The following is a 16,332-nucleotide window of genomic DNA, read 5'->3' as shown; positions in this document are numbered from 1 at the left end:
GTTGGATACGTGTCGTGTGACACGGGCATTAATGCTAGTTTATGCTATGATGCCAGTGTGCAAAAGCAGTGTGTTTGGAGGGGTTTAGAAATGTAGCAAATAAAATATACAAATTTGCACTGCTATGAGAAGGAAGTCAGCTGTGTCCTGTAGAGGATAATGCTCTGAGACAGCTTTGCACTGATGCTGGAGTTCTTTTGACTACATCAAGTCCCTTCAGGAAAGGAAACGTAGCTAAAATGTGAATGACAGAGCTAATGGTTGGGCAATATGTCTGAATATTTTTCACAAATACTAGATTTCTTTGAAACATGTCCAGAATTACTCAGAAATTATTCTGTCTTACGTGCTAGATGGTGTACAACCATGTTAACTTTCTGTGTAAATGTCAAACAAATTAAGATGGCTTTGGAAGAATCTGAATGTGAAAGGGCAGGATATTTAACTGTAAATGGAAAGCTTAGGGAAATGACTTCATGGACAGCAAAATAAATCTATATTTGTGCTATGGCTTCATGTCAAATTCAGGAATTTAGTAGGACTATTTGGACAGGCTTCTAGCAGTGCTCAGTGTTTAATTATAAATAGCAAAGTTAAATGAGTTGTCTTCTTGCAGATACTGAAGAAATGTAAGTTTATTTAATCTTTGTATTTACCTTTAGTGCATTTTCACATTTTAAAAAACCTAAACTTCCAACATCCCCTAGCACTAATGGCTCTGTTCTCTGTTCTTTTGTGATTTTCCTCTACTTGCATTTGAATTTTGTGGAGTATAACATGTTCATTTTCTTGCAGTACAAGCTATACAGACACTGAACTGGGAAAAAAATATTTCAATATTATAAAATAGTTCATTCCTGCTGATGATGGAAAAGAAGACTGAATTCAAAGCACATATGTTTTTTCAGTCTATGTGGGTGTGAAATAGGACCATTGATGACTTATTTTTCATTTTGTGTCTACATTGCCAACTCTGCTAAAGCCTTGAAACCCTCTGGTATCACAGATGGCAGTGGCCTCTGTTCGCTCCAGGAGGTGGCCAAGCACTAAAGAAGGTTCTTAGGCTGTGCTGGGCCATGTGGACAAGGTTGCACCAATGTAAATGGCTGAAATGTCACAGTTCTTGTGCTGATACATAAGAGGGGTTACAGTGCAGCTCCTTTGTTTTCTTAGCTATGTTAACTGTTCAAAATCAGTAAGAAAAGGAAGAGTATCCTGGGTTTTTTAATAAATAAAATTCTTTAGACTGATACACACAGAACAGGTCTATTTATCTTGAAGGAGCATCTTCTTAATAGCAATTTTTTCTGACTAAAATGATGAAGGCATGAGATTTTCAGTGTTATCAGTATGGCCTCTGTGCTTATTTCTCTTGATTTCAGTTGAAGCTGAGTAGTCTGACAGACAGCACTTTGTTCAGTGTGATCTCTAATTTTAGAGCTAACTATCTACATTTTTTTCCTACATATATTTAATAGTTTATTTGTGTTAATCATTTTTGCAATGGTAGAAATGGTAGGCTTGTACAATTTGCAATATTGTATTACTAGTTTGATTTAAAGGAATACTTACCAAACATATGTAATTGGTAAAGATTACAGGCAATCTGCAAGGTACTGTAGCATTTTTAAGTTGTTTGAAACTTTCAACTCATGTGTTGAACAGTCATGGTTCTCTGAAAAATTTGTGTCCTTGTTTCTATTGATTTTAATATGAATACATGTGATATTTAGCAAAGCTTTTTTATAATTTGGAATCAATTTAAAATGAAGGAGAACTCTGATTTTCATCTCATGCCTGAGTTTACCTTATGATACCTTTTGCATACCTGGTATTTGTCAACTTCATGATCTGGAGCAGATAGTAATATCATCTAATGTTCACTTTACTAAGTGTTACTCTCATTCCAGGAATGCAATTGCTTGACTTTTGGGAAGAGATGAAAAGAGTAATTTCAGATTCTGAATTGGTGTCTGGTATTCCCTACTCATCAGCAGAACCAGGACTGATACAGTATCTTCAGAGCACCACCAAACTTGTAATATCAGTGCTGTCAGTGAGTGCAGGTCCTGACATCCAGAGCTGTGATTCAGCTGCTGCAAGGGAAATGGCCAAGCCCTCATTGTCAGTAACTCGTCTCCTGCACTGTGAGTTCCATGAAGTGCGTCTGCTGGCATTGGAAGCAATACTGCAGTGGCTGAAACAAAGAAATTCCAAGCGGATTGCAGAAGGAAGAGGAGGTGTATTATGTTTACTCGCTGATTTGGAAGACACTCTTCTCACAATGGCTCTGACAGAAACAAATGCCCAGTGTTTTTGCAAGGTAAGAGGGTGCTTTCTTTATTGACATTTTGTATGTTTTCAGTAAATCATGTTTTTAATTTTTTAATTATATTTGTAGTTTTCAAAAATATATTTCAAACATGCATTTTGCTTTTTAAGTAGTAGGTGAATAGTTGAGGGTTTTTTTATACTGAACAGGAGCTGTGCAATAATTTTGTAACAGATGTTCTTGTGTAAAAGCAAGAGCTTCTCTGCTTTCTTAGAACTGTCCAGAGAGAACCTTTGTTCTCTCTGGAGAAGTTCTTGGAGTGGAGCTTAAGTCAGTGTTTTATTGATATCACATTCCTGTTGAGACTGTCTGTAAATTCTTAGTTTGTGAATTGTGTCTGCAGGTGCTGGAAATTCTTTATAATATGGATCTCAGAAATGTGGTTCCAAAGACTGAATGCTCTATAAAAATGTATCCAAATGAGCTCTTAACCTGGAGTTTAAACCTTGCAGATATCTCCAGCAGGTATGGTCTGTCATGCATGTTGAAATACTTGTATTTTAAAAACTTTCAACGTTGAACATAAATATATTGGTTTGGGACTGCCTTTTCATTTAAAAATCTGTGTTTCAGAAAAGAGAGTGTGGCTTATTTGAATAAAGTGGGTTCTTGAGAATTTTTCAGAGAGGTAGGACCTTTATCTGAATTATTAAAAAGGCCCACAAGTCATACTAGCACCCTGTAAATGTCCAGTAGTACAGTTCCTGAAAAAAGAAGTTACTCTGGCTGTCCTGTGATAGCCAGTGTGCATAGTTCTTCCTGAATGGTAACTGGGAAATTCCCTCTTTACTGTAGAATTAACCATTAGTATCAATGATCCAACCATACACTCATTTGCTGTGAATCTGCTATCCCTCCTATCCTATCCTGGTTAATGGGCAGATGGTTTGTAGAAAGAATGACAGATCTCATTTAACTTGTTGGATTGGCAGAAATGGATAATCCTAATCCTTAGGGTTTGCACTCCTTATACAGACTATAAAGTCAGCAGAAAGCAATGAAAATGTGGAGCTAGTTTGTAGTTCCTACTGAATTAGAAACTGTGTCCATCCATTCATAGTGGAATGGGCAAACAGGCTTACAGTGTCCAGGCTCTAAGAGTACAACATCCTATTTCTGATAGTTTTTTAAGCCATGCAGACATTGCAATCCAGTGTTACAAACATTGAATATAGAAGGTATAGAGTGTAGAACAGCATTTTATAGCTGTGCATTTTTGCTGCTGATTTTCACTAAATTGTTCAAATGATGATGACAGGGAATGCTGGTTTCTGTGATGAAGTAAAATACTGGTGGTAAAATAACACAAACTGGTGCTGTTAGAGGGAAATAACTGAAATAGCAAGCCTTGCTGCCCAGGTGTTGCCATTCCCCATGGTGGGAACAGGCTTCAGAAGCCAAGGTGCCAAGAGCCATGTCCTTAGATCCTGCTAGGCAGCAGAGAGGCTTGGAAGCTGGTAGTAAGCATATTCTTCACTAGGAGTATTTCTAGCAGTTGTAGAAGAGATATTCCTGCTGCTAAACACCAGCTTCAAGAGATGCATTTGTTCACAATTTAAAATAATGTCTGGTTTACTTAATAGACTCATGTTCCATTTTCAAATGTGTTCTTCTATGAGAAGTATGTAAATAGAAAATAAACATGAGAGAAGTGGAAGTAAGGGCATGTTTCATTTGCGTATCAGCTGAGAACTTGGCTAACATCTAGATCTCTAATGTAAAAACTCCAAGTGTTCAGCTTGAGATATACCCATTGGTGATAATCAGAAATAATTAAGAGCTGGCTGGTTTTCTTCTAGAGATGAAATGATGACAGAATTAGCTGGCTTTTTGAAATGTCCTTTGCCTTGTTTTCTCAGCCCTGAAGGTCAAACCATAGCTCTCAAATTTGCCTCCAGATTGATTATCCACCATTTGCAGAACCATCAGCAGGTAAGGGAAATGGAGCTGGTTAACAGTTTCGTAATCCTGGAGTTTTTAGTGATTGCAGTAATGTGGCTTCTTTTAGATCCAAGCTCCAAGCTTTTGTTTTCTTGTGTCCTTTCATAATTTTTGATATTATGTCATCCTCTCTGAATACACTGCCATGTTCTGAAATGACACAGCCATGAATGTCATCTCAGTACATCCCTCTCAAAGTAATTTCAAGTTAAATACATACATAAATATTTCTGATGGAGTAATTTCAGCTTCTGAGCTCATCCAAAATGGTCACTATAATGTGGAAAGGGAAATGCCTGTGGTGTTTACAGCTTGTTCTGAAACCAGCCCATTTAATGAAGTGCAGCTTTGTTGTGGTTTCTTGATTTTTGGAGAACCCACAGGAGACCACATCGGGTGGGAAGGCACGCAGCTGAAGCAGTGGTTGGGTGCAGTTTGCAGTTCCCAGCCAGCTCAGATTTCTTTTGATTTTAAATTGTCAGTCTGTGATGTCACATATGTATGTGTAAAACAGTGCAAAAGCAGCTTTAGTGATAGATATTTTAAAAAATATTTTCAAAGACACAAAACCCACTTAGTGGATATTTAAAACAAACAAAACTCTCATGATCTGTTTTAAAACGAAAGATTATTTTCCTTACAAAGCTATTATTTTTCATTGAATGAATAGTAGAATGGATTCATGTTTTATGCTAATAACCATGGCTCATTATAAAAAAATATAAAATCGTATTTGCACACAAGAATTGAGGAACATGAATTATGATGTTAAATCTTTTTTGTTAAAGGAAAGGCATAGTGTGAGTACTTAAAGTTAGCATTTTTTACAGGAATTAATGAAAAATGCTGTAAAAGCTTAACTAGAAATGCTGTAATAACTTTCACTAATAACTTATAAATCATGGGAGATGTAAGATATACCTACAGAGAGAGCTTTTGGCTTTGGGAAAGACCAGGTACCTCAGTTTTCCATCTAAATTCTGTCTAAAAGAAAATTTCCCAACTGTTTAATGGGGATACATGTGAACATTACTAATCACAATTTACTAATGAACAGTATCCCTTAGGCAGACCATAGCTCAGTGTGATGGTTAGAGGTAAGACCAGCTTGTACAGCACACTTCTTACATGTTCTGTGCCTTCAGATTTCAGAAGAAGTCTTGAAAAAATGGGTTCGGCTGATAGTGTATTTTTGTGGAGATGAGCAAGAGACAGAGATGCTCTTAGCAGCTGCTGAAGTTCTTAAAAGTATAACATCATTCCTTCTGATCAATGAGAAGCTTATCCTTGGTAAGTAGCTTGAAAGTAATTTTCTGGATTTTTTTTTATGAAATCCATTAATACATGATTTCAAATTTATTGTGTGTGTATGCACAGTCAAAACATAATTACTTCAGACAGGGGTTTTTGAAAATTTTGATAGGACTTAATTACTGAACATACAGATTTATTTAAATTCTGGTAGAAAAAGCACATGTGCCCAGCCTCTGACAACAACTCTGCAGAAGGGGCACATAAGATATTGTTGTGTCTCCTGGTCACTATACACTGCTGTACAGAATTACTGGCTTGCAGTTGTTCTGTGACTTGAATCTTTCTGTAGTACTCTATTGCTGAGGTGGAAAGAGTTTAGTTTAACACTGGGAATGTAACAAAGCTGTGCTGGCTGGATGTTGAAATGAAGAGCTTCAGTCTAGAAATGAGAGATATGTTCTGCTATAAGAATGATTAATAATTGGATCACATTATATCTCCTAGGTATAAGGATTTTTATTTTAAGTTAACATTAGACTGTCTCTTTAGAAAATAAAGAACAAGCTAAATCTACATGGCCTTATTCAACAGTACATTAGTGACTGGGAAGCAAAGCTAAGTGAAGCTCTGGTTTGTTCTGGAGAATAGATGGGTTTTTTCTTTTAGCTTTCTTTTACCTCCTGCCTTCTGTGAATAGAGAATAGGGGGATTTTGTAACTAAAGGGCCAAGAGATATGAAAGAATAGGTAGTAATAGATGATAAAGAAATTATTTTGCATCCTGAACAGGATGGTCAGCTTTAGATCCTTGTAACTCTGTGATACTTCATTCCAGTGTGGTTATATAAATATTTTTAGTTTAAGTAGCTTAAGTCCATCTATGTGGACTGGATACAAATATCTCTTACACAAAAAGAACAGTATATTTCTTAATCTGTAGATAGTGATTTTGTGAAAAATTAGCTATTATTTTGAGATGTGCTTTTTAAGAGGTATTGGTAACATTTACCAGAGCTAAATCTGCTATATGAGGTAGACATTGCACTATTAAGTGTTCATGGTATCAGCTCTGGAAATCTTGAGCTTCACCATCTAGATAAAGCTCTTCATAGGACAGACATTATTACCATTTTATGTCAGATGAAGACAGTGGAAGTATTGGAGTGAAAAACTCCCAAATGCTGTGCTTCTCATCTGTTGTTATTTTGATGTGGTCCATAGATGATGGACAACAGTTTCCTCCTTGATCTTGTCAAAACAGTTGCTGATTTCCATGCTTTCCAGTCAGGCAGATGTGAAGGTCTGAAATAAAAAATAGCAGCAGTTTGTTCCCTATGTAAAATCCTAACAAAACAAATGAAAACAGACAAGTAAACAAAAATAAATGGTCCCCAAACAGCCCAGAAAATAGAGCCCCAAGGCCTCAGCGGGCAAACCATCTGAATTAGCTCTTTGCTCTGAAAATTGATCTGGAGAAGAAAGATGCAGAGCTGACCCTTCATAGTACCTAGAATTGTCAGTCTGGGGGTGTTCACAACTATGAAACTGTCAGTACTGCAGTGAGGAGTTTGGCAAATCAAGGGCATGGGCTGGTGATTAGTTGTGATATAAACCCAGAATAATTCCCTTAAAGGGGTTGTGTGTATGTAAACAGCTTTGACTTCTCTGCCTCCTTCTGCATCAGCTTGCTTGACCACATATAGTAAAAAGTAGATGTTGAAGGAAACTGTGTTTGTATGAAATGGAGTTGTAGTCATTCCTAAGAGCTTCCATTACTATGTTCCTAAGAGAAAGAGGGTGAATGCCAGTATGTATATGGGTGACCCCACAATCTCTTCATCAAGCTGCTTGAGGGTTCAGAAAAAGTCTTTATGCAAATTCCCCTTGTAGACTTCCACTGCTTCTGGAGATACAGTAGAAACTTGTCTAGGTGGAAAATCTGGCAATTGAATCTGTAAGAGAATAATTATTCTGCCCTAGCTGTACCAATGTAACATTATTGAGTGTGTCACACTATGAATAAAAGCAACTTCTTTCTGAAATAATTATACTTCATGCCATTGCCACATAGGGACTTCCCTATGGTAATACAGGTAATACAGGAATGTTTCTTCTGCCTGTGTAGTAAAGCCTAGAGCAATTTACTTTGTCCAAGCAGTGAAATAACAGTTGTCTGGCTAGCCTTGTAATACAGATCTCTGATAAACCTGCTGAAAACATGGTAGAAGAAAACCAGCAACGAAACACAACTCTTGTATTGTCTGTGGTCACCAGAAAGTAATATCTAACAGCTGGCTGCATCTAAAAGTGACCTTCCAGTGGATTCCTTTAACCAGGATGTTCAACAAGACCTGAAAAGTCAGTTGAAAAATACCCCAGCAAACCTAGCAGTACAGATGTGTGACTTGAGCTAGTCATGAATGATGTGGCAGCAGTAAATGGCATGAGGGTTTGCAAGGGAAGAATGGCTTGTCAGGTGTGAATTGCCACTGGGGTGGTGTGTGCTGTCTGCCTGCCTTGGGCATTACCAGATGAGCACCTCCCTCTTGGCACTTCTCTCTGGTTAATGTTAGATGTGTACCTGTAATCACCCCATGGATTAAACTTGTTTCCAACAGAGAGTGGGTGTAAGGTGTAAGGGCATGCTGGTGAGTAGTGGGGACAGGTGGGACAAGGAGGTAAGAAGCAGATCCCTGAAAAGTGGAGTCATTTGCTGTTTCTGGCAGGGAATGGCATTTGTGTCCAGCCCTACTGGCAGTATCTGAAGAAATCTAGGAAGTATCTGAAGAAAGCTTGGTTTGGCAGCCTCTGCTTCAGTCAGATTGCAACACCAAATCTGTGATCAGAGTGCGTTGGTCAATCTCCAGCCACAGAATTTTTGATGTTGCCAAACAGGAATTCTGCACTCCTAGAAATTGTAGAAAATTGAGAGCACTCACGACTGAAGTTGAACCCAGATAGAGAGGCCCATTCTCTTATCTGCTGCCCACTGTTTAAACCAAGCTGGGTCTGCCACCTAGATAAGCTTCACAAATGCTGTAAATACTTCGATTGTATTGCCAGTCTTTTTCCCAGTGGTTTGCCAATGCCTTTCATGTGTTGTGTTTAGGTGTGGAAACAGAGCTCTCTGACTTCTTTGAATGCATGTAAAATAAAGAACTCTAATTTTTCTCCACAAATACAGGACTGTCTGATACCCTTGGTCTGTGGAAATGTGTGATTCTACTGCTGCAGAATGAAGACTTGGTAGTAAGGGATGCTGCTGCTGAAGTGGTACAAGTGGCACAGTTGGAAAAAAAGAGCAGTGAAGGAACAGGTATGTTAACATTATATTCTTTTAAGTATTATGGCATGTTTGGGAGGCAAAAGTATTTCTCATCACAAATTTCTTGCTAACTGTAAAGTGCTTCATCCATCTCCTATAAATACGTACCATAAAAGATAACAGCAAATTTGATGCCCACCATGCTTTATTATTTTGCTTTTACTGTTCTTGGTTTAATTTGCATATGGTTACATGGAGATGTAAAAAAGACAACAGCAGGACTCAGCTTTATGGTTTGTGCTGTGATGAGTCAACATTCACATAATTTCAGTTTGAAAGTTCTTTAATACCAGCTCTGCTCTAATGTAATACAGTGCAAGACACTCCTTGAATCCCACATTGTTGTAAGAGCCTAATCACAGAGAGATAGGAATCTAGGAAGCAGTATTCAACTCATTGATTCATTATTAGACCTTGAAATCCATTTAGATCCAGATCAACAAAGATAATTCACAGCATACCCACAATGTGCTTTTGAGGATGTGGGCCTTTTTGTCTGCTTGCCCTAATTTACTCAACCTTGTTAATTTTAAAATAGCCACAAAACTTGAGTAGGCTTAACTAATTAATGCGCTTCACTTTGAGACTCTGCTGACACATTCTTCCATGTGTTGTGAATAAATTAGAATTTACTCCTTAGCTCATCTCTCTCTGGTGGTCCCTGGTCTATGCTACTCAGTAACGTCTGTACCAACTTGTCTGCAGTCAGTTCAAATTAGTCAGCCCTCTCCATGTGAACTTCTGCTAGGCTGGCGATCAAGTAGCCTTGTGGTTAAGAAAAAAATAAGAAAAGGCAGAAAAATCATGTTTGCCACTATTGTAGATAGAAGTAGCCAGGAATGCTGGTGTGGCAAGTATGGTTTTGAGCTGGTGCAGTTCAGGCACAGAGCTATGGGGTAGAAGAAGGTAAAAGGAGGGATATGGTATGGACAGCTTTCATCTTCCTGTTAAATCCCAGAGGCTCTGGTTCCAGCACTGGCATCACAGCTCTGACAGTTTCTCTAGTCCCAGCTCTCTTGAGCATCAAAGGGCTTTGTGTGCATGTGCCTCAGGTCCTCAGTGCTGGCCTTTGGGGACATCCTGAAGTGTCTCAAGATGATACTTTCTTCGGGAATAATACAGTGCTGGATTGTCTCTCTGACTCCTTGTATCTTCTTCTTTCTTTCCTGTTGTATCCTGGTGCCAAGGGATATTTTCCTCTTAATGGATGAGACCTCTGTCCTCTGTCTCCTAATTAATATTAAGGTCACCTCAGCACTTACTCTTATAGCTTACCACTTTGTAAAGCTGAAGTGACCATAATTGAAAAGCTAACATAATAATTGTTTTTTATTTGCTATGTTCCTAATTAGGATAGGGACCCTGCTCCCCAAACATCTGTTGACCCCAGTTACACTTAGCTGTGCCTTCCTGTTTTTTCATTTAAAGTTCTTGCAACTAAATGAGTGTCTATCTTCTGTGACTAGAAAAGAACGCTGCATTTGAAAAGAGATAATTCAGTTTCCTTTCATGTTCATTTTTCATCATTGTTGTTCCTTCCTGTGATCTTTTTTCCCCACTCCATTCTTTTCACTTTTTGTGATTTGCTTTCTAGCTTTTGGGGAGCGGTTTTGCACTTGTTAGTTTTATTTATAACCAGATTAAAATACGTTCACTTTTGTATGTTGTTTGTTTACTTTCATTTACCCCCTTTCTTTTCATGTGCATGTGAGAGTATGCAGTATGTTTGGGTCTGTGGTGTAGACATTTAATGGATCACCAGACCTCTCTGTCATGGAAATTTCTAAATTACATTCAAATATCTGCTTATATTTTTCAAGTTTTCATACCATGAGAGTCTGATTTTTCATCACAGCACTGACTTTAAAATAACTGAACCCATAGACTGAAATCCACAGATGCTGTGAAACAATTCTCTTTAAAATTCTTACTTAATAACAAATTACTGGATATTGTAAATTAATTGACTTTTCATTTCTACTATACGATGATAAATTAGTGTTGTGGCCTAATAGTTTTATCATGATTTCTGATATATTATTTCTATATTATAATTTTATTATATTATATATCTATAATTATATTATTTTCTATAATACATTCTTATATATCATTTCTGATCAAGAGATCAGAAAGATAACTTGAGATCAGAAAGAGGAATGGATGTTTAGAAACCTGTTTGCATACATTCTGTAATTGTTTTACTTTTATATCATTACCATTACTACTAGCTAACACGAGAGAGTAAAGAGACAATTACAATTTCAGCTACATTTGTGCATCCAAAGTGTTGTGTCCTAGTAGCCATTACATTTCCAGAAACACTGCACTGTAAAGAATAGGTTATGGTGTGTTTCACCTTTTACTGCTGTTAATTTACCATACAGAGAGCAGGAATGCTGTTCACAAAATAGAAGCACTGGTCTTGCCAGAAATTTTAGTGCTAGCATCTTCATATCCACTCCTCACAAAATCCACTTTTTTCACTGTGTACACAGCATGTAAGGGAGGAGTAGCCTATAGCTGCCTGCAGAAGAGCTGCATTTCTTGTCAGCTTAGGGAATCAATGCCTTAAGTGCTTTATTTATATTGAGATCCAGAAGAATCTGTGATTATAGCCTGACAACTGCCCCTGCCCTTCTATGTGATATAAACTGGCATCTTATTTTCATGTGGGGAAGTAGAGTAAGAAAGGTTACGTACTTGGGTGTTGCAGTTAGACCAAGGCTGAATTAGCATCCTGTTCAGCAGAGCAAGGTGAAGTTGGACTGTTGTTAACAGTAGCAAAGTTATTTGCATAGGCTGTTCATAGAGTTGTTGTAGCATGGTTTTCCTTTATATGCGTGTTGCTGACTAACAGCACAAATGTGTAGCAGTATGATAGTGTCAAATAATTGGTATTTTCATGTCATTTATAGATGGTGAAACTGGAGGCAAATGATCCTGTCTATTATAGTGTGCTTTCACTTCCAGTGACAGCTCCTATATTGTGTAGTTCTTTAAAATGCTACATGAGCTCCTGGAGGAGAATATGAACTTGGTTTCTTGTTGATCCCTTGTGGCTTTTGGTGAGAGCAAAACCCCCAGTCTCTTCATGCAGCTTTGGATCACTGAAATGATGAAAACAGTTAGGTTGTGGAGTCAGAAATGTGTGGTAACACATGTGATACAAGAGCACTGTGGAAATTGCAACCCCCATTTTCGTTGGGAAGGAGAAAAGCTCAAAAGAGCAAACTGATACACCTCAGAGCTTCTATCCTCACTCTACTATTTATCCCCAAGTAAAACCCTATAAGCCCTACTATTTTCTTACAGAAGGCAAGGACTTTTGCTGTTAAAATTTATTTTATTCTTACAGAGAAGTTTGTTTTATGTTTTTAGAAAGCAAAAGCTCATATTTAGTAGAGGAAGTTACTGAGGTTGGATGATGGCAGTCATTTTCTGAGCAGAGCAGAATCCTGTCTCACCAGAAAGGAGAAAAGCTTCTGTTTTCCATGCTAAAAATACCAGTGTAGCAAGTAGTTAAGGTTTTTCTAATAACTGGAACAATATAAACCCTGTCTGTAACTCAAGGTATTGTGTGTACACTTTGTTGTTGTTTCCTCATGCATTGAGGTGTAAACCTTTGGGGGATTGTTTTAGTCTTTTTAGTATGAGGGAGGGTACAGGAAGTATTGTATTCAAGGTAAAGGTGGAATCTAATCTTTGAAATCTAATTAAATTAGTGACCCATGGCTGTGTAAAGTCTAGACCTATTCACAGCAGCATCTTTTATACAAGAGGTTTACTCCTTACAAGGAAGTTGATTTAAGCTGGGGAAGCAAGAGTGCTTTTTTCCTACTAGTGATCACTTTGCTAAATATCCTGAAAAATTCAAGTAACTGTGCTAGAACAAAAACTGTGCTTATTGGTGTCATTTTCCTCTATGGCTTTTTTTTAATCTAGAGAAGAATTACATGAAGTAAAGTTATGTGCTTGTCAGTATTAGAGAAGTTCAAATAAACTAATTTCTACCATTATATCCAAGCCAATCAAATTATATAGCATTCTATATTAAAAAAACACCTTTAGTCAGTTTAACCTTTATGTTGGTAAATTACCAAATTAACCTTAAATGAGTTTAAGAGCATTTTTAGTGTCATCAGCATTAGCACCAATTTAGCTGATTTTTAAAATTGAGCTGAATTAAGCTTAGATGAGCAATTAGATTTGCAGACTTGAGGAAATCTTTTGAAAATGCCTGAATGATTTAGCAGCCTAAATACACTCTGAAATATAATTGAAGGACTTCAGAAACTTTCTGCTACTTTTGTTGTGAAATAGCAGTTTTGTACAGAGATGAGCAGGTTAGCTCCTGGGCTCAGCTGTGCAGATGCAGCAGAACTTGTGCAGCCCAGGGCAGGTAAACAGCCCACTCTGAGTAACACCATCACTGGGTGCAGTTGGGAGCATCTTTGAAAATCAGTGTAATGTTGTTATTGTTACGTCCCTAAATTCTTGAGTAATTCTGAGCATGATGTAGTCAGTTTTAATCCAGTGGCCAAAATTTCAGTTATATTAACTCTGTTCCTTTGGTTCCATTCATTTATTGCTTAATAAATAAGCAATAGCTGATGCTCCTGTGCCAGGAGTTTCTGAGCAAAAGGCAATGCAATGTTCTTTTTTTTTCTTGATGGTTGCTCCCTTCTTGATAGATTCTATTTTTTATCTTTTGGGAAAATAATCAGTGAAAATGACAAGTGTTCTGGGTTTTTGTTTTTTGATTTTTTTTGGGTTTTTTTGATTCACCAGCAAGGAAGACCAGAATTTATTAGCTGGCTGCTTTAAAGAAGCTGACTCCACCTTCAGAGCTGACTTTCCACCATCCATTGGGAAGGGGATGGCACTACAGATAGAGTTAAGATTCCTGTGGAAGTCTTCACTGCTGGGTGTTGACTCTTTTTGTGGTCCACATTATTTCAGGCTTATCTTACTGTTTCAGGCATGTAGGAGCATTTCAGCCACTTTTATTTTGTTTTTTGGCCAGCAAGTATAAATGTGTGTAAAGGGAGAAGTGAAAATGTGCTGCTTTGGGTGGAGGTGGGGGGAAAGGAAAAATATCATTTAATTACATTGAAGCACTAAAACATTTTCAAGGTGTCTCTGAATTCTCTTCTAGACTTTGAAAGACTTTAGACCTAACCATCTGACTGGGTAGAATCTTTCTCTCTGAACCATGCTGTCACCTTGGCATGGAGAAGAGCAAAGCTGCTTGTTTCTTGCACCTCAATTTTCTTTTTCACACATAATTAGTGTAAAAGTCTAGGCAAATTCAAACCAAACTTCTTCATTAATCTAGAGTAGGTGTGGCTATCATGATTATAGAAGAACCTTTATGTGTGGTTTTTGGGTTTTTTTTGGCACAGTGATGGTTAAAATAAGGCTTAGCAGAGGTAGGGGAGGTTAAGAGACAATCAGACTCGCTTTAACATTTGAAAGAAATAAGGGGAGAATAAATCCTGCTCAGATTTATGTTTCTTGTTCCTGTCCTCTAAAAATCTTCTTGGTGAACCTAAAGCTGTGCAAAAGGTTTCATGCATACATACCCTAAGAAGATCTAGTAAATCACTTGAGCAAGAGATAAGAGATAGCACAGTCTGTGTGATGTTAATGCAGCACAATGGTCTGGCAGTCATCATTAACACCATAGGTGATATCAGCAAATCATGGGTGAGTGGCATGATCCCAAAACTTGTACCCCAAATGTCCTTTACAACTAGTCCATGAAGCATTTCAGGACAATTGGCTCAGATTTCATCTACTCCAGTTTCTAGTGAAACAGCTATGAGTAAGTGCTAGGCAAGCCTAAAATGCTAAATGGACCTTGGTAGTGTTTAAATGCTAAAAACACCATTGATGGTGTGTAGCTGCACGATAAAAGCATCCCACATATTGCATGGGAAACAGTAAAGATATTTTACTTTATTCATTGCCTCATTTGCTTGTTGGCATTTGAAACTGTTTCCAAACTATTCATTAAAGTAAGTGCCAACTTTTTCCATAGCAAAAGGAGCTTTTCTTTCTCATGTTTATCATTGAGTAAATACATTAAATAGATTTCTTAAAGCTTTAGTTCATGAGCATGTCAAGTTAACCCCCCTCACCCCAGACCTGTTTACTTGCCAAGTGCAAAGTCTGTGCTGTGGGATTGGAGATGGGAAAATAAGTGGAGGTTAGAACCTGTGCCCCACTGCTGTGTACAATATGCATGTTTTGAACCTCTGTGTCTCTCTCAGTGAAATATAAAGAAGGGATGCCAGCAAAGTGTTCAGAACTCTCCTTTTCATGTGACAGATGTGTTCATCCTCTTGCCAAACTAGGGGATAGATTAACCACCTTTTGCTCTACTTGTGTGCTGGTGTAGCCTTCCAGTGAGGCAAGTGGGAGGACCGTGGTGAGTAAAAAAAATGTCAAGTTACTCTGATCCTGGACAAAGATTAGTGTGTAGAGTTCTGCTTTTCTCATGCACTAGGTGACTTGCCTTGATGTTCAGGTTAGGCTAATGGGCCTCTGAGGCCCCAAACAGCTCCTTTAGTTGTGGCTCTTAAAACCAGTTCTGGCAGCTGCCTGGCTTTGAGGAATAAGTGGTAATTGCCCAAACATAAGCTAGGGAATTGCATGCATGCAAACTGGTTTAAGGATGCATTAACTGGCAAGATCATAAGTGATAAGATTTGCTTTGCTTGATTTAACTCAAATCTGTGCATTTTCTTCTCTATTCTGGGAATGACACTTGATTTTCCTCTGTTTAGAGGTTTGATGGAGGGGATACAAAAAGCATGAAGTCAGAACCTGGCTTTAGAAGGGGCTTGATGACACTGCTGCCTGGAGCTCTTCCACTAGCTAGCCTGAGAGTGGAATGGTTGCTAGTGCTGTGGGTGGGTGGCTACAACTGCATGCAAGAGACTGCATACTTTCATTCTAGACATGTGACTTGCTGTGATACAGCTGCTATGGTGTGGGAAGTTAACAGCTTCCCTCAAATGGATGAATTTTAGGTCCTTGCTAATGCCATGGGTAGGTAAAAACAGCGGTTTGGAAGGACCATTTAAAATGCACTTATTGCCTTCCATGATGCTCAAGCTGCCTTGAGAATTGCTTATAATTTTGGAATCTCTTGGTCAGAAATATCTCCCAGACAGATCTTGTGATAGGCCACGGGTGCTTGGGCACAGTCCAGAAGTTCTCACAGTGTTGTCTGGGTTACTAATGGAAAACTGCTAAGCATATTAGCCAAAATATGTTTATGTTCCCTGTACTGGGGACAACTGGAAAGAAGGTTAATGAAATTTTTTTTCTGGAATCAGCTCAAGGATTTCTCCCACTTTGTGAGTATTCTTGATAACTAGATGGTAACTAGATGTGCAGCTCACTAAACAGAATTTCTAAGCCTGCTATGAAAGAGGAGCCTTTTGAGCTGAATGTTAGGATTTAAATGGGAG

General features: G+C 38.0%; 1 protein-coding gene and 1 long non-coding RNA gene across 4 annotated transcripts in view; one reads left to right on the top strand and one right to left on the bottom strand.

Moving 5' to 3' along the window:
• Positions 1 to 8,702, bottom strand: part of LOC107201773 — a 30,998-nt gene extending 22,296 nt beyond the window's left edge. The window contains exon 1 of the long non-coding RNA XR_004496790.1: positions 6,654 to 8,702. This is a non-coding gene — a long non-coding RNA (uncharacterized LOC107201773). The remainder of the gene's footprint in view (positions 1 to 6,653) is intronic.
• The window catches only part of THADA (THADA armadillo repeat containing), a 154,110-nt gene that overhangs the window by 117,402 nt on the left and 20,376 nt on the right, over positions 1 to 16,332 (top strand). For all 3 annotated transcript variants that reach the window (XM_015621549.1, XM_015621551.1, XM_015621553.3), the window contains 5 exons: positions 1,911 to 2,323; positions 2,676 to 2,797; positions 4,192 to 4,264; positions 5,419 to 5,563; positions 8,711 to 8,842. In XM_015621549.1, the coding sequence (XP_015477035.1) occupies positions 1,911 to 2,323; positions 2,676 to 2,797; positions 4,192 to 4,264; positions 5,419 to 5,563; positions 8,711 to 8,842 (885 nt within the window). The remainder of the gene's footprint in view (positions 1 to 1,910; positions 2,324 to 2,675; positions 2,798 to 4,191; positions 4,265 to 5,418; positions 5,564 to 8,710; positions 8,843 to 16,332) is intronic.

The sequence above is a fragment of the Parus major genome, chromosome 3 (genome assembly GCF_001522545.3).
Source record: "Parus major isolate Abel chromosome 3, Parus_major1.1, whole genome shotgun sequence".
Taxonomy (NCBI): Eukaryota; Metazoa; Chordata; class Aves; order Passeriformes; family Paridae; genus Parus; species Parus major.
The sequence above is the reverse complement of the archived record's forward strand: the minus strand, read 5'-3'. Positions and strand labels throughout refer to the sequence as shown.